Raw genomic sequence first — 16336 nt, forward strand, 5'->3', positions numbered from 1 at the left:
GGAAACACAGACTTCATTTTTTTGCAACCAACAGGAACTGGATTTGGCAATAATCTGGATGAATTTAGATGTAAATTATTTGCCAGAGCTTCCAGAAAGAACATAGTCTGAATAACACCTGATTTCTGTCTGTGAGACTCTGGGCGAAGGACCCTGTAATGCTAGGTCTGAACTTCTGACTCTAGAAATGTGAGCTAATGACTCGGTGTTATTTAAACCCACCAAGGCACTGGTAATTTGTTATGTATTTATTAATAGTAAACTAACAAATGGTCCCAAAAAGAACAGGAGAGAGAAAGAGAGAAGAAGCTAATAGCTGAGAATTTTCCAACTGATAGACATTAATCACACACTCTAAAGATATTTCATGAAACCCAAGTAATATAAATAAAATGAAAACCACAACCAGGCTCACCAAAGTAAAGCTGCTGAAAACAACAAATGAAGAGAAAAATCTTAAAAGCAGCCAGAGACTGAAGACAATATACTGCTTTGGGGGAAATAATTACTACTCTAGAACTCCATACCCAGTGAAGTTTTCAGAAATCAAGGTGAAATAAAAATCTTCAGGCAGAAAGAAGTATTTCTAAACAAAAGTATGGAAATGTGAGATAAAGGGCAAATATAAGTGAATATTGACTGCTGGAAGGAACAATTGACAATAGCATGCATCGTTTAAAATATGTGAAAAAATATGACAAAACAATACAAAGATAGGAGGTTAGTAAATTAAATCCAATATTTTATGGATGTTTCAATGTAAAGAGACCTGAAGGCTTGTTTCTTATCATCCTTAATGATTTGAATGAGACTAACTTCCCCTCCATGGAAAATGAGTAAGGTGCCCCTTGGACTACAAAAGCCTGTGACAGAAGCTCCCAACCCTGCTATTTTATAATGAAAGTGCTGAAAAGAACCAGAGCCAATGAGATCATAAAGAAATGCCCAATGTATCACAAAATCTATACGAGGAAACTTGAGGATTTTGGGAAGCATGGAGTAAATGTGGGTTTCAGAGACGCAAAACTGCCCAGGAATATTACCATACTAATATCAGATATCTATTTTCAGTTTCAATGAAGCTACAATTTTCTACAAAAACTTTAAAATCTTCAGAGTCACAATATTTCCTACTGCTCTTCCTGCAAACTTCTGCAAAATTTTAAATGAAGAGTATCCAATTCTAGCATTTTAGCCTTGCTCATATATTGAATATGAATATTCACAGAATGACTTCAAAGCTGACATATTTTCTTTCACAAAACATTTTCCAGAAGGAATTCCACTACTGTCATATCAGTACTTGATTATTTTAACTATATCGTATTTCTTTTAATTTTCATTTTGTTGACATTATTTTTTGTGGTGTCAACTTTTTCCCATTTGAGATTAATGATAATTCTACCTATTTTTTAATTCTATTCATACCTCATGTTAATAATCATAGAGTCCATCATTGTCAGTTTTACTTCAGAGCTGTTTTTCTATCAAATATCATTGTCACATGGTGCAGTGAGACACACCTGTAATCCCAGTGGCTTGGGAGGCTGAGGCAGGAGGATCTTGAGTTCAAAGACAGCCTCAGCAATTTAGCAAGGCCCTAAGTAATTAAGTGAGACCCTGACTCTAAATAAAATACAAAATAGGGCTGAGGATGTGGCTCTGTGGTACAGTCATATGGAAATCTGACTGTGGCTCAGTGGTACAGTCATATGGAAGTTCCTCAAAAAACTAAAAATGGAGCTCTTATATGATCTGGCTATACTACTCTTTAGTATCCATCCAAAAGATTGAAAGACAACATACTTTAGAGATACATGCATCCCCATGTTTATAGCACACATTTCACAATGGTCTAAGTTACCGAATAAGCCTAGATGTCTGTCATCAGATGAATGGATAAAGACAATATTGTATATACAAACAATGTAATTTTATGTAGTTATAAAGAAGAATGAAATAAAGTCTTTTGGGGAAAATAAAGGCAACTGAAAAGCATTATATTATATCTAGACAATATAAAGAACTAAAAATACTCAACATCAGGAAGAAAATAACATATTCCATTAATAAAATATTAAGAACAAAAATTAAAACTTTCAGAAATTATACAGTAGGACATCAGAGTGTTTTTTTGTTTGTTTGTTTGTTTTTGTTTTTTTTTTGGTACCAGAGATTTAACACCAACAGTTATTAAGGTTTCCTTTCCCCCATATCCTTGACAGCAATTATTGTTACTTGTATTTTTATTGATCACCCTTCTGACTGGAGTGAAATGGAATCCCAATGTAGTTTTAACTTTCATTTCCCTGATGGTTAAATGTTTGAATAGATTTTCATATATTAGAAGGCCATTTGTACTTTTTGTTTTGAGAAGGATATGTTTAGTTCAATTGCCCGTTAACGGAATGGGTTATTTTCTTTCTGGTGTTGAATATTTTTAGTTCTTTATATAGTCTAGATATCCTGCATCAGAAAAGTAGTAGCTTGAAAAGATTTTCTCCCATTCCGTGAGTTCTCTTTTCATGCTTTTGTTTCCTTTGCTGTGCAGAAGCTTTTTTTAGTTTGATACCATCCTATTTGTTGAGTCTTTGTAGTATTTCCTGAGTTTTAGGAGTCACACGGAGAAAGTCATTATTTACCCCTATAGGTTGGAACTTTCCCCTGTATTCTGTTCTAGAAGTTGCTCATGTTCTGGTCTTATTCCTAGCTATTTAACCATTTTCAGTTGACTTTTGTGCAGTTTGAGAGATATGGATTAAGTTTCAATTGTTTGCATGTGGATATCCAGTTTCCCCAGCACCATTTAAAAGACTGTCTTTTCTTTAATGTTTTGGGCACCTTTGTCAAGAATCAGATAAATGTAGCTGTGTAGGTTTGTTTCTACGTCTCCCATTCTCCTCCATTGCTTGTTGTGTCTATTTTGATGCCAGTATCAAGCTGTTTTTATTACTGTAATTATCAATTTAAAACTTGAAATCAATATTGTAATGCCTCTAGCTTTATTGTTTTTCCTCATAATTGCTTTGGCAATGTTGGATATTTTGTTCTTCCATATGAATTCGAATTTTTTTTCTTAGTTTGGGGAAGATTATCATTGGAGTTTTGATGGGATTACCTGGAATCTGTAGATATTTTTGTTTGTATGGCTGTTTTGACAAAATCAATTCTTCATAGTCATAAACATTGAAGGTGTTTTTCAAATTTTTTGTGTTTGATTTGTTTCCTCAGTTTTCTGTAATTTTCATTGATGAAGGCTTTCATATTTTTGGTTAGTCTTATTCTTAAGCATGTTCTTTTAAAAAAAATGTGTTAGTGCACAATATTGGGTTCATTTGACATAGTTAAAAGAGCAATATAATTGGCTCCAACACAGTCTCTAATACTTCCTCTTTCCCAACCATCCTCCCTCCCTGTGTTCCCTTTCCTGTTCTTCTACTGGTCTTTCTTCTATTTATTTATAGTTTTTCTTTTTCATTAGTGCATTGTAGATATACATAAAGGTGAAATTCACTATGAATTCATATATGTACATAGGATAGTTTGGTCAGTCTCATTCTACCATTCTTCCCTTCCCTTATGCCTCCTCTCTCCCTCTCATAACCTCTTCCTCTACTTCACTGATTTCTTTCCTATTTTCATGTGATGTTCTTTCCCTTTATTTCCTCCTTATTTTTGTTTAACTTCTGCATATGAGAGAAAACATTCAACTCTTAATCTTCTAGGCCTGGCTCATTTCATTTAGCAAGATGTTTTCCAGCTGCATCCATTTACCACAAAACACCATAATTTCATTCCTCTTATTGGCTAAGTAAAACTCCACTATGTATATATATCACATTTTATTTATCCATTCATCTTTTTTTATACTTTTATTTTATTTATTTGTTTTTATGTGGTGCCGCAGATCGAACCCAGTGCTTTATGTGTGCTAGGCAAGCACTCTACCACTGAGTTACACCCCCAGCCCCTCTATTCATCTTTGATGGACACATTGGTTGGTTCCATAGGTTAGTTTTTTTAATGAAAAATATGTTTGTATTATTTAAATGTCTTTAAAATAATGGCACATTTGAATAAAATGTTAACAATATAAAATTTAATACATGAAGTAGTAAATTGTATGAGATAAGAACAAAGACTAAGAAATATACATAAAGAGAAGAGTTCTTAGATTCTTTTTCATCCTCTTTTTCTTTTTTTAAATTTATGAACATGGGAAAGTTATGAAGAAGGCTATTGTGAATTGCATTCTTATTAAAAATGGTTGCATCTCTAATATGCAATGGTTCCATCCCTATAGAATACAAGATAAAACTAATTCCAAAATCAGTGGAAAACAGGAAATAATTAAAATCAGAGCCAAAATTAATGAATCTGAAAATTTAACAAAAGGATCAATGCAGCAAAGAATTGGTTCTTTAAATAAAAAGATAAGCAAGATTGATAAACATTTAGCCAAACTAACCAAAAGAAAATGAGAGAAAACCAAAATTAACAAAAGATAGTATCACCATAGACACTACTGAAATTCAGTGGATCATAAAAATCTATCTGAAAATTTATACTCCAGTAAACTAGACACTCAGGGATAATTACAGATACCTAGAGACATATGACCTAATTAAATCATGAGAATATAGAAAACATAAAGTGCAATGAAATTGAAGCAGCTATTAAAAGTCTCCAAACAAAAAAAAGCCCAGGACCAGATGGATTCTCAGTTGAGTTCTACCAGCACTTTAACAAAGAACCAATGTCAATCCTTCTCAAATTACTCCATGAAATAGAAAAGAACACTGCCAAATTCATTGTCCGAAAACGTTATCACCCTGATATCAAAACGAGACAAAGATACATGAAGTCAAGAGAGCTTTTGTCCAATATCACTGATCATATAAAAAAATTCTTCATAAAATATTGACAAACCACATTTAAAAACACATCAAGAAGATAGTATACCATAATAGGTGGGTTTAATTCCAGGGATGCAATGTTGGTTCAACACACACAAATCTATAAATGTACACCACATAAACAAAGTTAAAGACAAAAATCACACAATTAACTCAATAAATGCAGAAAAACACTTGACAAAGTCCAGCACCCATTCATGTTTAAAACACTAGAGAAACTAGGGAGAGAAGGAACTTATTTCTGTATTGTAAAAATGACTTATGACAAACCCAAGGCCGACATCATACTTAGTCAAGAAAAACTGAAAGCATTTCCTCTAAAAACAGGAATAAGACAAGGATGCCCACTATTGCCACTCCTTCTCTACATAGTCCTTGATACTCTAGCCCTAGAATATCAGATAAGAGAAGGAAATTGAAGCAATGCCAATAGAAAAAGAAGTAAAATGATCTCTGTTTGCTGATGACATGATCCTATATTTAGAAGGCACCAGCCCCTCTCACAAAGAAACCTTCACCATAAGACTTCTAGAACTTATAAACAAATTTAACAAAGTACAGGCTACAAAATCAACATAAATAAAGTGATTGCTTTCCTATGCTGCAATAACAAATCTGCTGAAACTGAAATTAGGAAAACTATTGCATTCATAACAACCTCAAAAAAAATTTTGCAATTGTACTAGACAGCAGAGCCTGCTTTTCTGAAACTCACTGGGAAATCTACAGATCGCTGGAGGAGAATGGCTTGTCCTCACCAAGTCACGATGCACTTGGCACTGGTGCAAACTATTTCTTTTCTTAATTCTTTTTCTCTTCTAAAAATCAGTATTTCTAGTCTTTTCATCATTACTGGCTCTTCCTACCTCACTTATCATATAGCTATGAAAGCTATTTTGTTTCAATCTTGGAAGGTAGCTATTATATGGATTCTTCTAGTGCAGCATTTTTCTCAATCTCCCAATTCTGTGACATTTAAAAGGTGAAAATTGAAAAAGCTTTTAATGCAATTTTGGATTAAAAACAAATTAATCCACAAATAGGCAGTAGTCACCTGCTCTTCATGAGAGTGTAAGACCTAGGTGGGGGATGGCTCAGACAATAGTAAATTTGATGTTAATATAGAAAAGATTAGCAAATATGGAAGTTTTAAAATGGTTTTACTTCACAAAATACCAAAGGACAGGAAGGAAAACATCTAGTAAATTTGAAGTCACTTATATTTCTGCCATATGAACTTTTTCTAACTCAAATATACTTCTGGAATGTCTGATAGGTTTTATAAGATTTCTCATGTGTATGGTGAATTCTGGTAAACAATTAAAGGACTAGTTTCCAAATGTGAGTTAGTGTTATGCAAAATTAGACAAATAGCAAAAATGTATGCAGTAGGAATTTTGAATTCCTTGGCAGAAACAAAATCTGAGCAAAAGGTCATCAAAAGGAAGCACTGGTTAACCCCTTGGTATAATAAAGATTGTATTTGAGGGTTTTGGGGGCTGGGTGGTGTTCAGTTGGTGGTGGCAACTTGGTGGCGACTTAGAACAAAGCTGCCCATTCAGGAAAGGAACATCAATCAGGTGCCGGTGAAAACGCCTGTCAATCAAACCTATCAGACATTCCTGACTAATGCCTGTCAATCATCAGGACCCGCTGGCCAATCCTGGAGTTGAGCCAACTCCCCTGACCAACTCCAGCAGGACAAGAGACCTTAAAAACACCCTTTTCTGTCCCAAGCCTTCCCTTCCTGCTGTAAGCCCCATAAAAGTCCAATCTGGTCAAGCTTCCATGAGGTTTCTCCTCAGACCCTTCTCCTGTCCATTCTGTGGGTCTGATCCAGTTCCGCCAGGGAGTGATATCTCAATAAAGCCTAATTAGTCAGCCCTTTTTTAAAATCTGCCTCCTTTGGTTGCTGCCGCCTTGCCTGATCTGACAAGGTGGGACTAACGTGTAGCATATCACTGAGGCAAACTGTGAAATTTGAAGACAAAATGCTCTTCTTCTTGGGTGGTTTCTTCCCACTTTGCTATCATGGAGGTAAATGGCAATCACTCACTGCTTTAAATGCACAAAATTAGGATGTATAGAGGCAGAGTGTAGCATAGGAATATCTCTTCCACACTCAATTCCCATAAGACTTTTGTGTTTATGGAAATAAAAAACAGATTTTTTTTTACTTCTTTTTAAAATTTTAAAATGAGGAAAACAAGAAACCAGAAAGTTTATAGAGTCAGGAGTACAATATAAAGACTATCTAAAATTTGAACATGTTACTGGAGAAGAAGAAATATTTTTAAAATTACCTTTCTGTTTTTAAACATTTTAGAATCAGTACAGCCTGCAAAGCAGGGAGAAAAATATTCAATATCATCTCTTCCACAGACAGAAGAATATAATGAAGATGAGCATCTACAATTTTCATTGCATGGAGCTGTGAGGTTTCCCAACTGACCTGTTCTATAAAAATGAGATTTAATATAATTATAATACTGTTGTTTTATAATTAATGCATATATCAAGATATAAATGAGATCCATAAAATATACTTACTGAAATAATTTCTTTCTTAAGAATTGTACTAAGGTAAAAATCATATATCATAAAAAGCACATTTTACAATGTACCATTTGCAATTTTTTGATAGATACATATGCTTGTGAAACCATCATTGTAGTCATATTGACAAACATAATCATCACTCCCAAAAGTTTCCTTATGCCCATTTATAATTACTTTACACATGACTTTGGCTGGCCAACCTTCTGTTATTACTCATTAGTTTGGATTTTCTAAGATTTTATGAAATGGAATCACACAATATGTATAAATTCCTAGGCTTCTTTCACACAGTGGTTCTTTTTTCCCATTAAATTGGGTTTAAAAAAATTATTTATTTTAATTAGTTACAATGGATCTTTATTTCATCATTTTATGGTAAAATACCTCCATGGTTCTTGGGCAAATATTAAGGAGTAAAACATTTGTATCATGTTATAGGTGTTTGACTTTTTAAGAAACTATCAATTTCCAAAGTGGTGTGCTATTTTATAGTTCTACCAGCAATATTCAAGAAATTTGATTGTTCTCCACATTTTTCTTCAGCATTTTGTATGATCTTCTATTTCCTTGAGACACTTCAATAGGGTTATAACATTTTCATTTTAGCATATTAAAAAATGTGTTTTTAATACACATTTTTCTAGTAACTAATGATATTGATTTTATTCTCATCTGGTTATTTTCCATCTGTGTATATCATTTGATGAAATATCTGTTTGATTCTTATGTTCATTTTGACTAGTTCTTTTCTTTATTTCTAACCAATGATAGTGCTTCATATATTCAGAAAACAAATCTTTTGTTATATATCTGAATTTCAAATGTCCTTTTGAAGTCTATGGCTTGCTTTTTTGTTCCCTAAAGAAGGTCTTTCAAAAAGCAGGCTTTAATTTTCATCAAGTCCAATTTATTAATTTATTTTTTTCTGGATTATGTATTTGGTATTATAAGTAAAACTCTATGTCAGATTTTATTGAATACTTTCTCTTCATCTACTGAGAAGAACATTTTGTTTGTCCTTCATTCTGTTAATGTAATATATTGCACTTATTGATGTATATGCACCTGACTCTCCTTGAATTCCTATAATAAATCCCATTTGATCATACTGAATTATCTTTTTTCTGTGCTATTGCATTCAATTTTTTATTTTGTTCAGAATTTCTATAGTTTTCTGTTGTATCCAAGTCTGGTCTGGGAATCTAGGTAGTTTGTCCTCATGGTATAGTTTCTCTTTAAATTTTTTGGAACAATTTAAGAAGATTGGCATTAGTTCTTAATAAAAAGTTTGGTAAAATTCAGCAGTGAAGTCTTCTCATCCTGGACTTGTCTGTTTTGAGAAAATATTATTAACTGATTTAATCTCATTATTTGTTATTTTTTGTATCCTCATGGCTCAATTTTATTGTAATATGTGTCCAGGAATATATTCATTTTTTTTCTGGAACTTTGAAAAATAGTTGGTGCATAGTTGTTTATAATAGTTACTGATAATATTTGTATTTCTATGATATCTGTTCCAATGTCTCCTTTGGATATCTGATTTTATTTATTTGCATCTCTCTCTCTCTCTCTCTCTCTCTCTCTCTCTCTTTCAGTATACTGAAAGTTCTGGCAGTTTCTTTTCAAAATCTTTTTGTTTCTTTGATTTTTTTAGTCTCATTTTCATTTTTTTGTGCTCCGATCTTTATTATTTATTTCTAGCATTTTTAAATATATTTTTTAGTTATAGATTAACACTGTACCTTTATTTCATTTATTTTTATTTTTTATGTAGTGCTGAGGATCACACCAAGTGCCTCACATGTGCTAGGTGAGCACTCTACCAATTGAGCTATAGGCCCAGCCCTATTTCTACCAATTTTGTTCACATTTGTTGGTTTATTCCTGCTATTCTAGGTCTTTTTATTGGAACATTAGATTGTTTATTTGAAATCTATGTTTTTGATACTTATTGCTATAGACTTCTCTCAGTATAATTTTTACTCTATCCTATAGGTTTTGGATTTTTTTTTTCAGTTTTTCATTTGTTTCAAGAAACTTTTAATTTCCCTTATAATTTATTTATTTATTGTCCATTAATTGTTCAGAACAATGTAATTTACTTCCCCATGTATTTGGACATTCTCTATATTTTTTATTATTGATTTCCAGTTTTATTTCATGTACTTAAAGAAGATATATATAATTTCAATTTTTAAAATTAATATAAAATTTCTTGAGCTGTATTTTGTGACATAACAAAATACATGGGGTCTATCTTAAATAGTGTTGTCTCTGATAAGAAGAATGCATGTTCTGTATATGTTAGATGAAATATTCTACAATGTCTGTGGTATATAGTATAGCTTATTTCAATTTTAATTTTTAAAAATATTTCTATATTTTATTCCAATTTAGTATATAGTTTACTAGAATTTCTGTTGATTTTCTGTCTACATGATCTGTCACTGGTGAGCATGGGTTATTGAAGTCTCCAACTATTATTATATTGGAGTGCATCACTCCCTTTATATCTAATAATATTTGGTTTACAGAGTTAGGTGGTACAGTATTGTATGTATATACATTTCAGTTGATATAACCTTATGCTCAGTTGATCAATTTTCATTACATAGTAACATTTATATTTTTATAGTCTTTTCCTTAAAGGTTGTTTTATCTGATATGAGTAGGGCTACTACTATTTGTTTCTGGTTTTCATTTGTGTGGAAACCAAATGTGACTTTCCCAAAAAAGATGAGTTTCTTACAGGCAGATTATAGTTGGGATTCCGTTCTATTCTTTTTTTAAAATTTATTTTTATTTTTATTATTAGTTGTTCAAAACATTACAAAGCTCTTGACATATCATATTTCATACATTTGATTCAAGTGGGTTATGAACTCCCATTTTTACCCCGTATACAGATTGCAGAATCACATCAGTTACACATCCATGTTTTTACATAGTGTCATACTAGTGACTGTTGTATTCTGCTGCCCTTCCTATCCCCTACTATCCCCCCTCCCCTCCCCTCACCTTCCATCTTCTCTCTCTACCCCCTCTACTGTAATTCATTTCTCTCCCTTCTTTTTTTCCCTTTCCCCTCATTCCTCTTATATGTAATTTTGTATAACAATGAGGGTCTCCTTCCATTTCCATGCAATTTCCCTTCTCTCTCCCTTTCCCTCTCACCTCTCCTCCCTGTTTAATGTCAATCTTCTTCTCCTGCTCTTCCTCCCTGCTCTGTTCTTAGTTGCTCTCCTTATATCAAAGAAGACATTTGGCATTTGTTTTTTAGGGATTGGCTAGCTTCATTTAGCATAATCTGCTCTAATGCCATCCATTTCCCTGCAAATGCCATGATTTTGTCATTTTTTAGTGCTGAGTAATACTCTATTGTGTATAAATGCCACATTTTTTTTATCCATTCATCTATTGAAGCTTTTTCTTCTATCAGATGCATCCATTCTATTCTTTTAATAAGATGTTTAAACCCATTTACATTCAATAACTATTGATAGTTAACAAGATAACATAAATATTTTCTATACTGTTAATAACTGTTTTGTATATCCATTATTTTTTTTATTATTGTGAATCTTTGTGGTTTGGTGGTTTTCTGTAATGATAAGTTTTTATTTTTTCCCTGTTCTCATTTATATATCTACAGTGAATTTTATACTTCCTTCTGTTGGAAGTTAATATTCTTTCACTTCTAGATATAGAGCTCCTTTAATAATTTCTTGTGAGCCAATTCTAGTGATGAATTCACCTGGTTTTTGCTTGCTTGAGAAAGACTTTATTTCTTCTTCATTTCTGAAAAATACTTTTGCTGGGTACATAATTCTTGTCTGACAGGATTTTTTTCTTTAAATTCTCTCAATATATCATCCTATTCTCTGGCCTAAAAGGAAGGTTCTATGGAGAAATCTGCTGCTATTCTAATAGGGATTCCTTATTATATGACTTGACATTTTCTCTTGATGTTTTTGAAATCTTCGTCTTTGACTTTTGACAGCTTAAATTATATTGCGCTTTGGAGAAGACTTTCTAGGTTGGATCTATTTGGGATTCTTTTGCGCTTCCCAGACTGAATGTTCATATTTCTCATAAAGCTAGGAACGTTTTCAATTAATACTGTGTGAAATAGGGTTTCTGTGCATTTTTCTCTTTCTGTCCTCCCTTGGAACTATGACAATGCAGATATTTGTATGCCTAACAGGGTACCATTCATCCTGTAAAACTTTTTTGGTTTTTCCTTTTTTATTCTTTTTTTTCTCTCAAAATGGGTTAATTCATTTTATCTCAATGAAGTTAGTTAGGCTATCTTCTACCCTATTACAAGTTTTGTGAATACTGCCCATTGTGTTTATGGATTATAAACAATTTTTAATATTTATTTTGTAGGTGTAGATGGAAACAACACAATGCCTTTATTTCTATGTGGTGCTGAGGATCGAACCCGGGTCCCGCCCACGCAAGGAAAGCGCTCTACTGCTGAGCCACAATCCCAGCCCAATAAACAATTTTAATGAAAAGCAATGAGTGAAATAAAATTGCTGATCATTTTGCTTTGTCCAAAAGGACAGAATAAAAAGATTGATCAATGGGTACAACATTGGATTTTCATAAAATTAAGAAGTTGTAGTATGCTATTTTATGATGGGTGACTATAGGTAGTGATCCTGTACTATATATCTAAAATATCTAAAAGAAAGGATTCTACAGTCTGAGAAGAGGAATAGCTGTGTCAAATGGTGGTTCTATTCCCAGCTTTCCAAAGAATCTCCATACTGCTTTCCAAATTGGCTGCACCAATTTGCAGTCCTACTAGCAGTGTATGAGTGTACCTTTTTCCCACATCCTCGCCAGCACTTGTTGTTTGTCTTCAAAATATCCGCAGCCATTCTTACTGGAGTGAGATGGTATCTTAGAGTAGTTTTAATTTGCATTTCTCTGATTGCTAGAGATGATGAGCATTTTTTTCATTTTTAGTTGATTGATTGTATATCCTTTTCTGAGAAGTGTCTGTTCAGGTCCTTAGCCCATTTATTGATTGGATTATTTGATGTTCTTTTTTGGTGCTTATCTTGTTGAGCTCTTTATATACCCTAGATATTAGAGCTCTATCTGATGTGTGAGGGGTAAAAATTTGTTCCCAGGATGTAGGCTCCCTATTCACCTCACATGTTACTTCTTTTGCTGAGAAAAAACTTTTTAGTTTGAATCCATCCCATTCGTTGATTTTTGGTTTTAGTTCTTGTGCTATAGGCGTCTTATTAAGGAAGTTGGGGCCTAGCCCCATGTGATAGAGATTAGGGCCTATTTTTTCTTCTTTGGTGCCACAAAGCACAAATCCAACCTTTCTTTAATTTCATAAAGATTTCTTGAAGTGAAATCAAAGCAAAATGAAATTCAATATTTTTCAATACCCCCCTTTTGGGAAGTGTATAATCTATTCTTTGTACTTTCCTCTTTTGACAATAATAATAATTTCAAAAAGGCTTTTCATGGTTTTTAAAAATTCTATCAAGATTTTTAGTAGAGGGCTGGGGTTGTACCTCAGTGGTAGAGCACTCACCTAGCATGTGTGAGGCACTGGGCTCAATCCTTAGCACCATATAAAAATAAATAAATAAAAATAAAGTAATTGTGTCCATCTACAACTAAGAAAAATTTTAAAAAAAAGATTTTTAGTAGAATTACAAGGAACTGATGTTAATTTGTGGGATACTGATATTTTTATATTTCTTCTTCAAATATATTAACATTCTGTAGTTTTCCTTTTGTTTTGATATCATATTATACATGTCAGCAAAATTTTTCTTTATCAAGGTTTTGCACATCTTTGATAGATTTATTTCTAGATATCTTAATATGATAATTTATGAACAAAAATTTTCCATAAAAATTGTATATTTTTCCATTTGTTTCTTGATAGAATAATGAAATTTAATTCTTTCTGTTCTTGTATTCAGGAATTTTCAACCAACATTAATTCTCTTCTTGTAAATGCACATGAATTTTCAGTTTTCAAATACTGTCTTCACTCTATAGCATATCTTCTCACCTTCTTAGCATGCAGCCTTTGCACAGCAAAACTATTTCATTTTGATAAAGTCTAATTTGTTATTTTTTATTTTATGGATCACACTCTTATTGTTATGTCTAACGACACTTCACCTAGTTCTACACTCTAGGAATTTTCTACTTTGTTTCTAAAAGTTTAAAAGTTTTTCATTGAAATATATGATACACATTAATCTATGATTCAGAAACTTGTATAATGAGTGAAGCTTAAGTCATGCTTTATGACCTGTGACTATCCAATAGCACTGGTAATATTTGTTGAGCATTGGTCTGTCCTTAGCTACTCTTGTTATAGCTTGAAGTAGATGTTTTATTCTCCTTGCTTATTTATTTTCCCAATCCTTTGCTTTTCAATTCTGGTTTTTGTATCCTAATATTAATACCAAGTTCTTTGAATTTGTGCATATTTGGCTTAAAAGAGATACTCTCTTTGCATACATTCTCTGAGATCCATAAGAAGGCAGACAATCCAATTCAAGAACATAAGGTAAAATTACCATGTAAAGAAGTTAGTACCATCCCCTAATTGTTATCAGTCCTAACACAAAATTTTACTTTTATGTTCTGTGATTTCAATGTGAATTTTCTCTATTAATGTATAACTAAATGAGCAGTCATCACCAGATCTCATAATATGTGTGACCTTAAAATGAAAATTAAAACTGTGACTTATAATTCTTTTACATACCTAATAATTATAAGAGTGATATAAACATGTAAGCATTACTGGATGTAAAATTAATTGCCTGAGAAATAGGCTTATGGTTTCTTATTTAAAAATATAATATACAAAATTGTATTTACTCATCATAATCTTCGTTGATTCCAGCAAATTGGACTGGATGGCAGTGTACAAAAATTATAAGTACAAGAAATATAATTGACAAAAGAGATGTAATGATGATAAATCTCATAAGGGCTTTACAAGACATTTGTAACTTGGACACAATGATACCTCCCAGAAGCTGGCCAAGTGCACATCCTGGAATTAATATAACACCTAAAAAGAGGAGGAGAAAAAAATACCATTAAAAAATAGTCAGCTGATATCATAGAAAATTCACACATTGATAAATTCCCACCTGTTCTAACATACATCAAGAATAGTTTTAAATTAAAAGAGAAAAAGTTAAAGTTATGATAAATACCTTAACAAACCTGAACCTTATGAAAAATACAAATTTGTGATAGGGTTAAAGCATGGGTGTAACGGCTCTTGAACAATATGGTAATATTTTACTTCTATACACTAATGGCATTTAAGATATACCAGAAACTTAACTCATGCCAAACTTAAGTGGGGAGCTGTCCTATTGAAAACTATTATTAGCTACTCTCTGTGTTTATGTATTATTTCAAGAGGCATGACTAAAGTGGCAGGAGATCTCAAACAGAGATTTGTGAACAAAAATTTCACCAAGCTACCATTGTATTTATAAATGGATTCAATATTGACAATGAAAGTGGGACTCTAGAATAGCCACCATAAGATATGGTTTTCCATTTAAACATAACAATTAGATAAAGGAAAACACAGAAAGAGGAGAAAAAAGTAGGAAATGAAGAAAGAGAAATACAGTTAGAAAATTATCCATGAGGATAGCACAGTAAATGCATACATTGACACAATCCCTCTGCTACAAATATATAGCAATTAAATTGGAATATAGCAAGAGAAAATTAATACCAAAAAATTCAAAACCATCAAATATAAGTTATGTCATAGAAGGTCTAATAATTACCAGAAAATAGTAAACAACTTCAGAATGTTCAAAAAGATATAACAATGGAGAAGTAAATGACATAAAAATGAAGAATGGGGAAGAATAAATCAGGTGGGTAAAGAAAGAACAAATAAAAAACCTGGACATTAAGAAACATAATTGTTCAAATAAAAATTCAGGTGGAGACAGAAGGTGGTATATAGAGACACCAGCAATGGTTTGCTCCTCCACAGGATGGAACTTCTCATGGAGATAAGGGGCTATGGGTTAGTACTGGAAAATGATGGCACAGGAAATGAAATTTGGTAGATTCCAAGACTAAAGAGAGTAACAAAACAAGAAAAGTGGAATATCCCAGCTCCTGGCAACACTTCTAGGTTGGGGAAAGGGGACTCTTCCCTTAATGGGGGCAGAGATGAAAGAGAAAGAGTATAGCCCAGAACACTGCACCCTACAAATAAATAAATTGGCTACATGAAGTCTACACCACAAACAATCTTTAAAGAAGAAATTGCTTCTCTCAGAGTGCTATAGCCAGGAATCATCTTAAGGAAGTTTCTGCTGTTAAGGACTAAACTGCTTTGGGGATCGTAAAACAGCATAATCACATCTCAGGAACCACTTTGACACATGGCCACTTTGGGTAGATGAGAGGCATACAGGACAGTTATAGCTTGGGGGAGATTCCTTGACACAAATTCACTGAGAGCTTTATTTTATAGGGAGCACAGGCTGCAAGGAAAAGGGGAGTGGAGAGGAGGGCATAGCTGTTCAGCAATGGTGTTGCTTTAAGCAGGGGACAAGTCTGAAAGTGCCACAATCAGGGCTGGCAAATCACTCAAACACAGCCTCCCCCAAACACAGAACTTGGTGGGGTTCAATTGCCCTTGCAATCCTTGGAGACATTCTGGGGATTGGCCATGTCTTGTTCATTTGCCACGCCCCCAGGTGCACTTTCTAAAATCCTTCAGGGCTAATATATGCCCACCCAGTGCAGTCACATTCTACCACATCTCAGTTGGTGAAAAAGGTTTTGCTATAATCATGAAATTGGCCATGCCT

At 33.0% G+C, this 16336-nt stretch overlaps 1 protein-coding gene across 2 annotated transcripts in view; it reads right to left on the minus strand.

The window, feature by feature from the left end:
* Slco6a1 (solute carrier organic anion transporter family member 6A1) overlaps positions 1 to 16336 on the minus strand; it is a 112801-nt gene that overhangs the window by 22952 nt on the left and 73513 nt on the right. For both annotated transcript variants that reach the window (XM_078045134.1, XM_040273201.2), the window contains 2 exons: positions 14355 to 14550; positions 7220 to 7373 (listed from right to left, as the gene is read on the minus strand). In XM_078045134.1, the coding sequence (XP_077901260.1) occupies positions 7220 to 7373; positions 14355 to 14550 (350 nt within the window). The remainder of the gene's footprint in view (positions 1 to 7219; positions 7374 to 14354; positions 14551 to 16336) is intronic.

Source organism: Ictidomys tridecemlineatus, chromosome 1 (genome assembly GCF_052094955.1).
Source record: "Ictidomys tridecemlineatus isolate mIctTri1 chromosome 1, mIctTri1.hap1, whole genome shotgun sequence".
Classification (NCBI taxonomy): Eukaryota; Metazoa; Chordata; class Mammalia; order Rodentia; family Sciuridae; genus Ictidomys; species Ictidomys tridecemlineatus.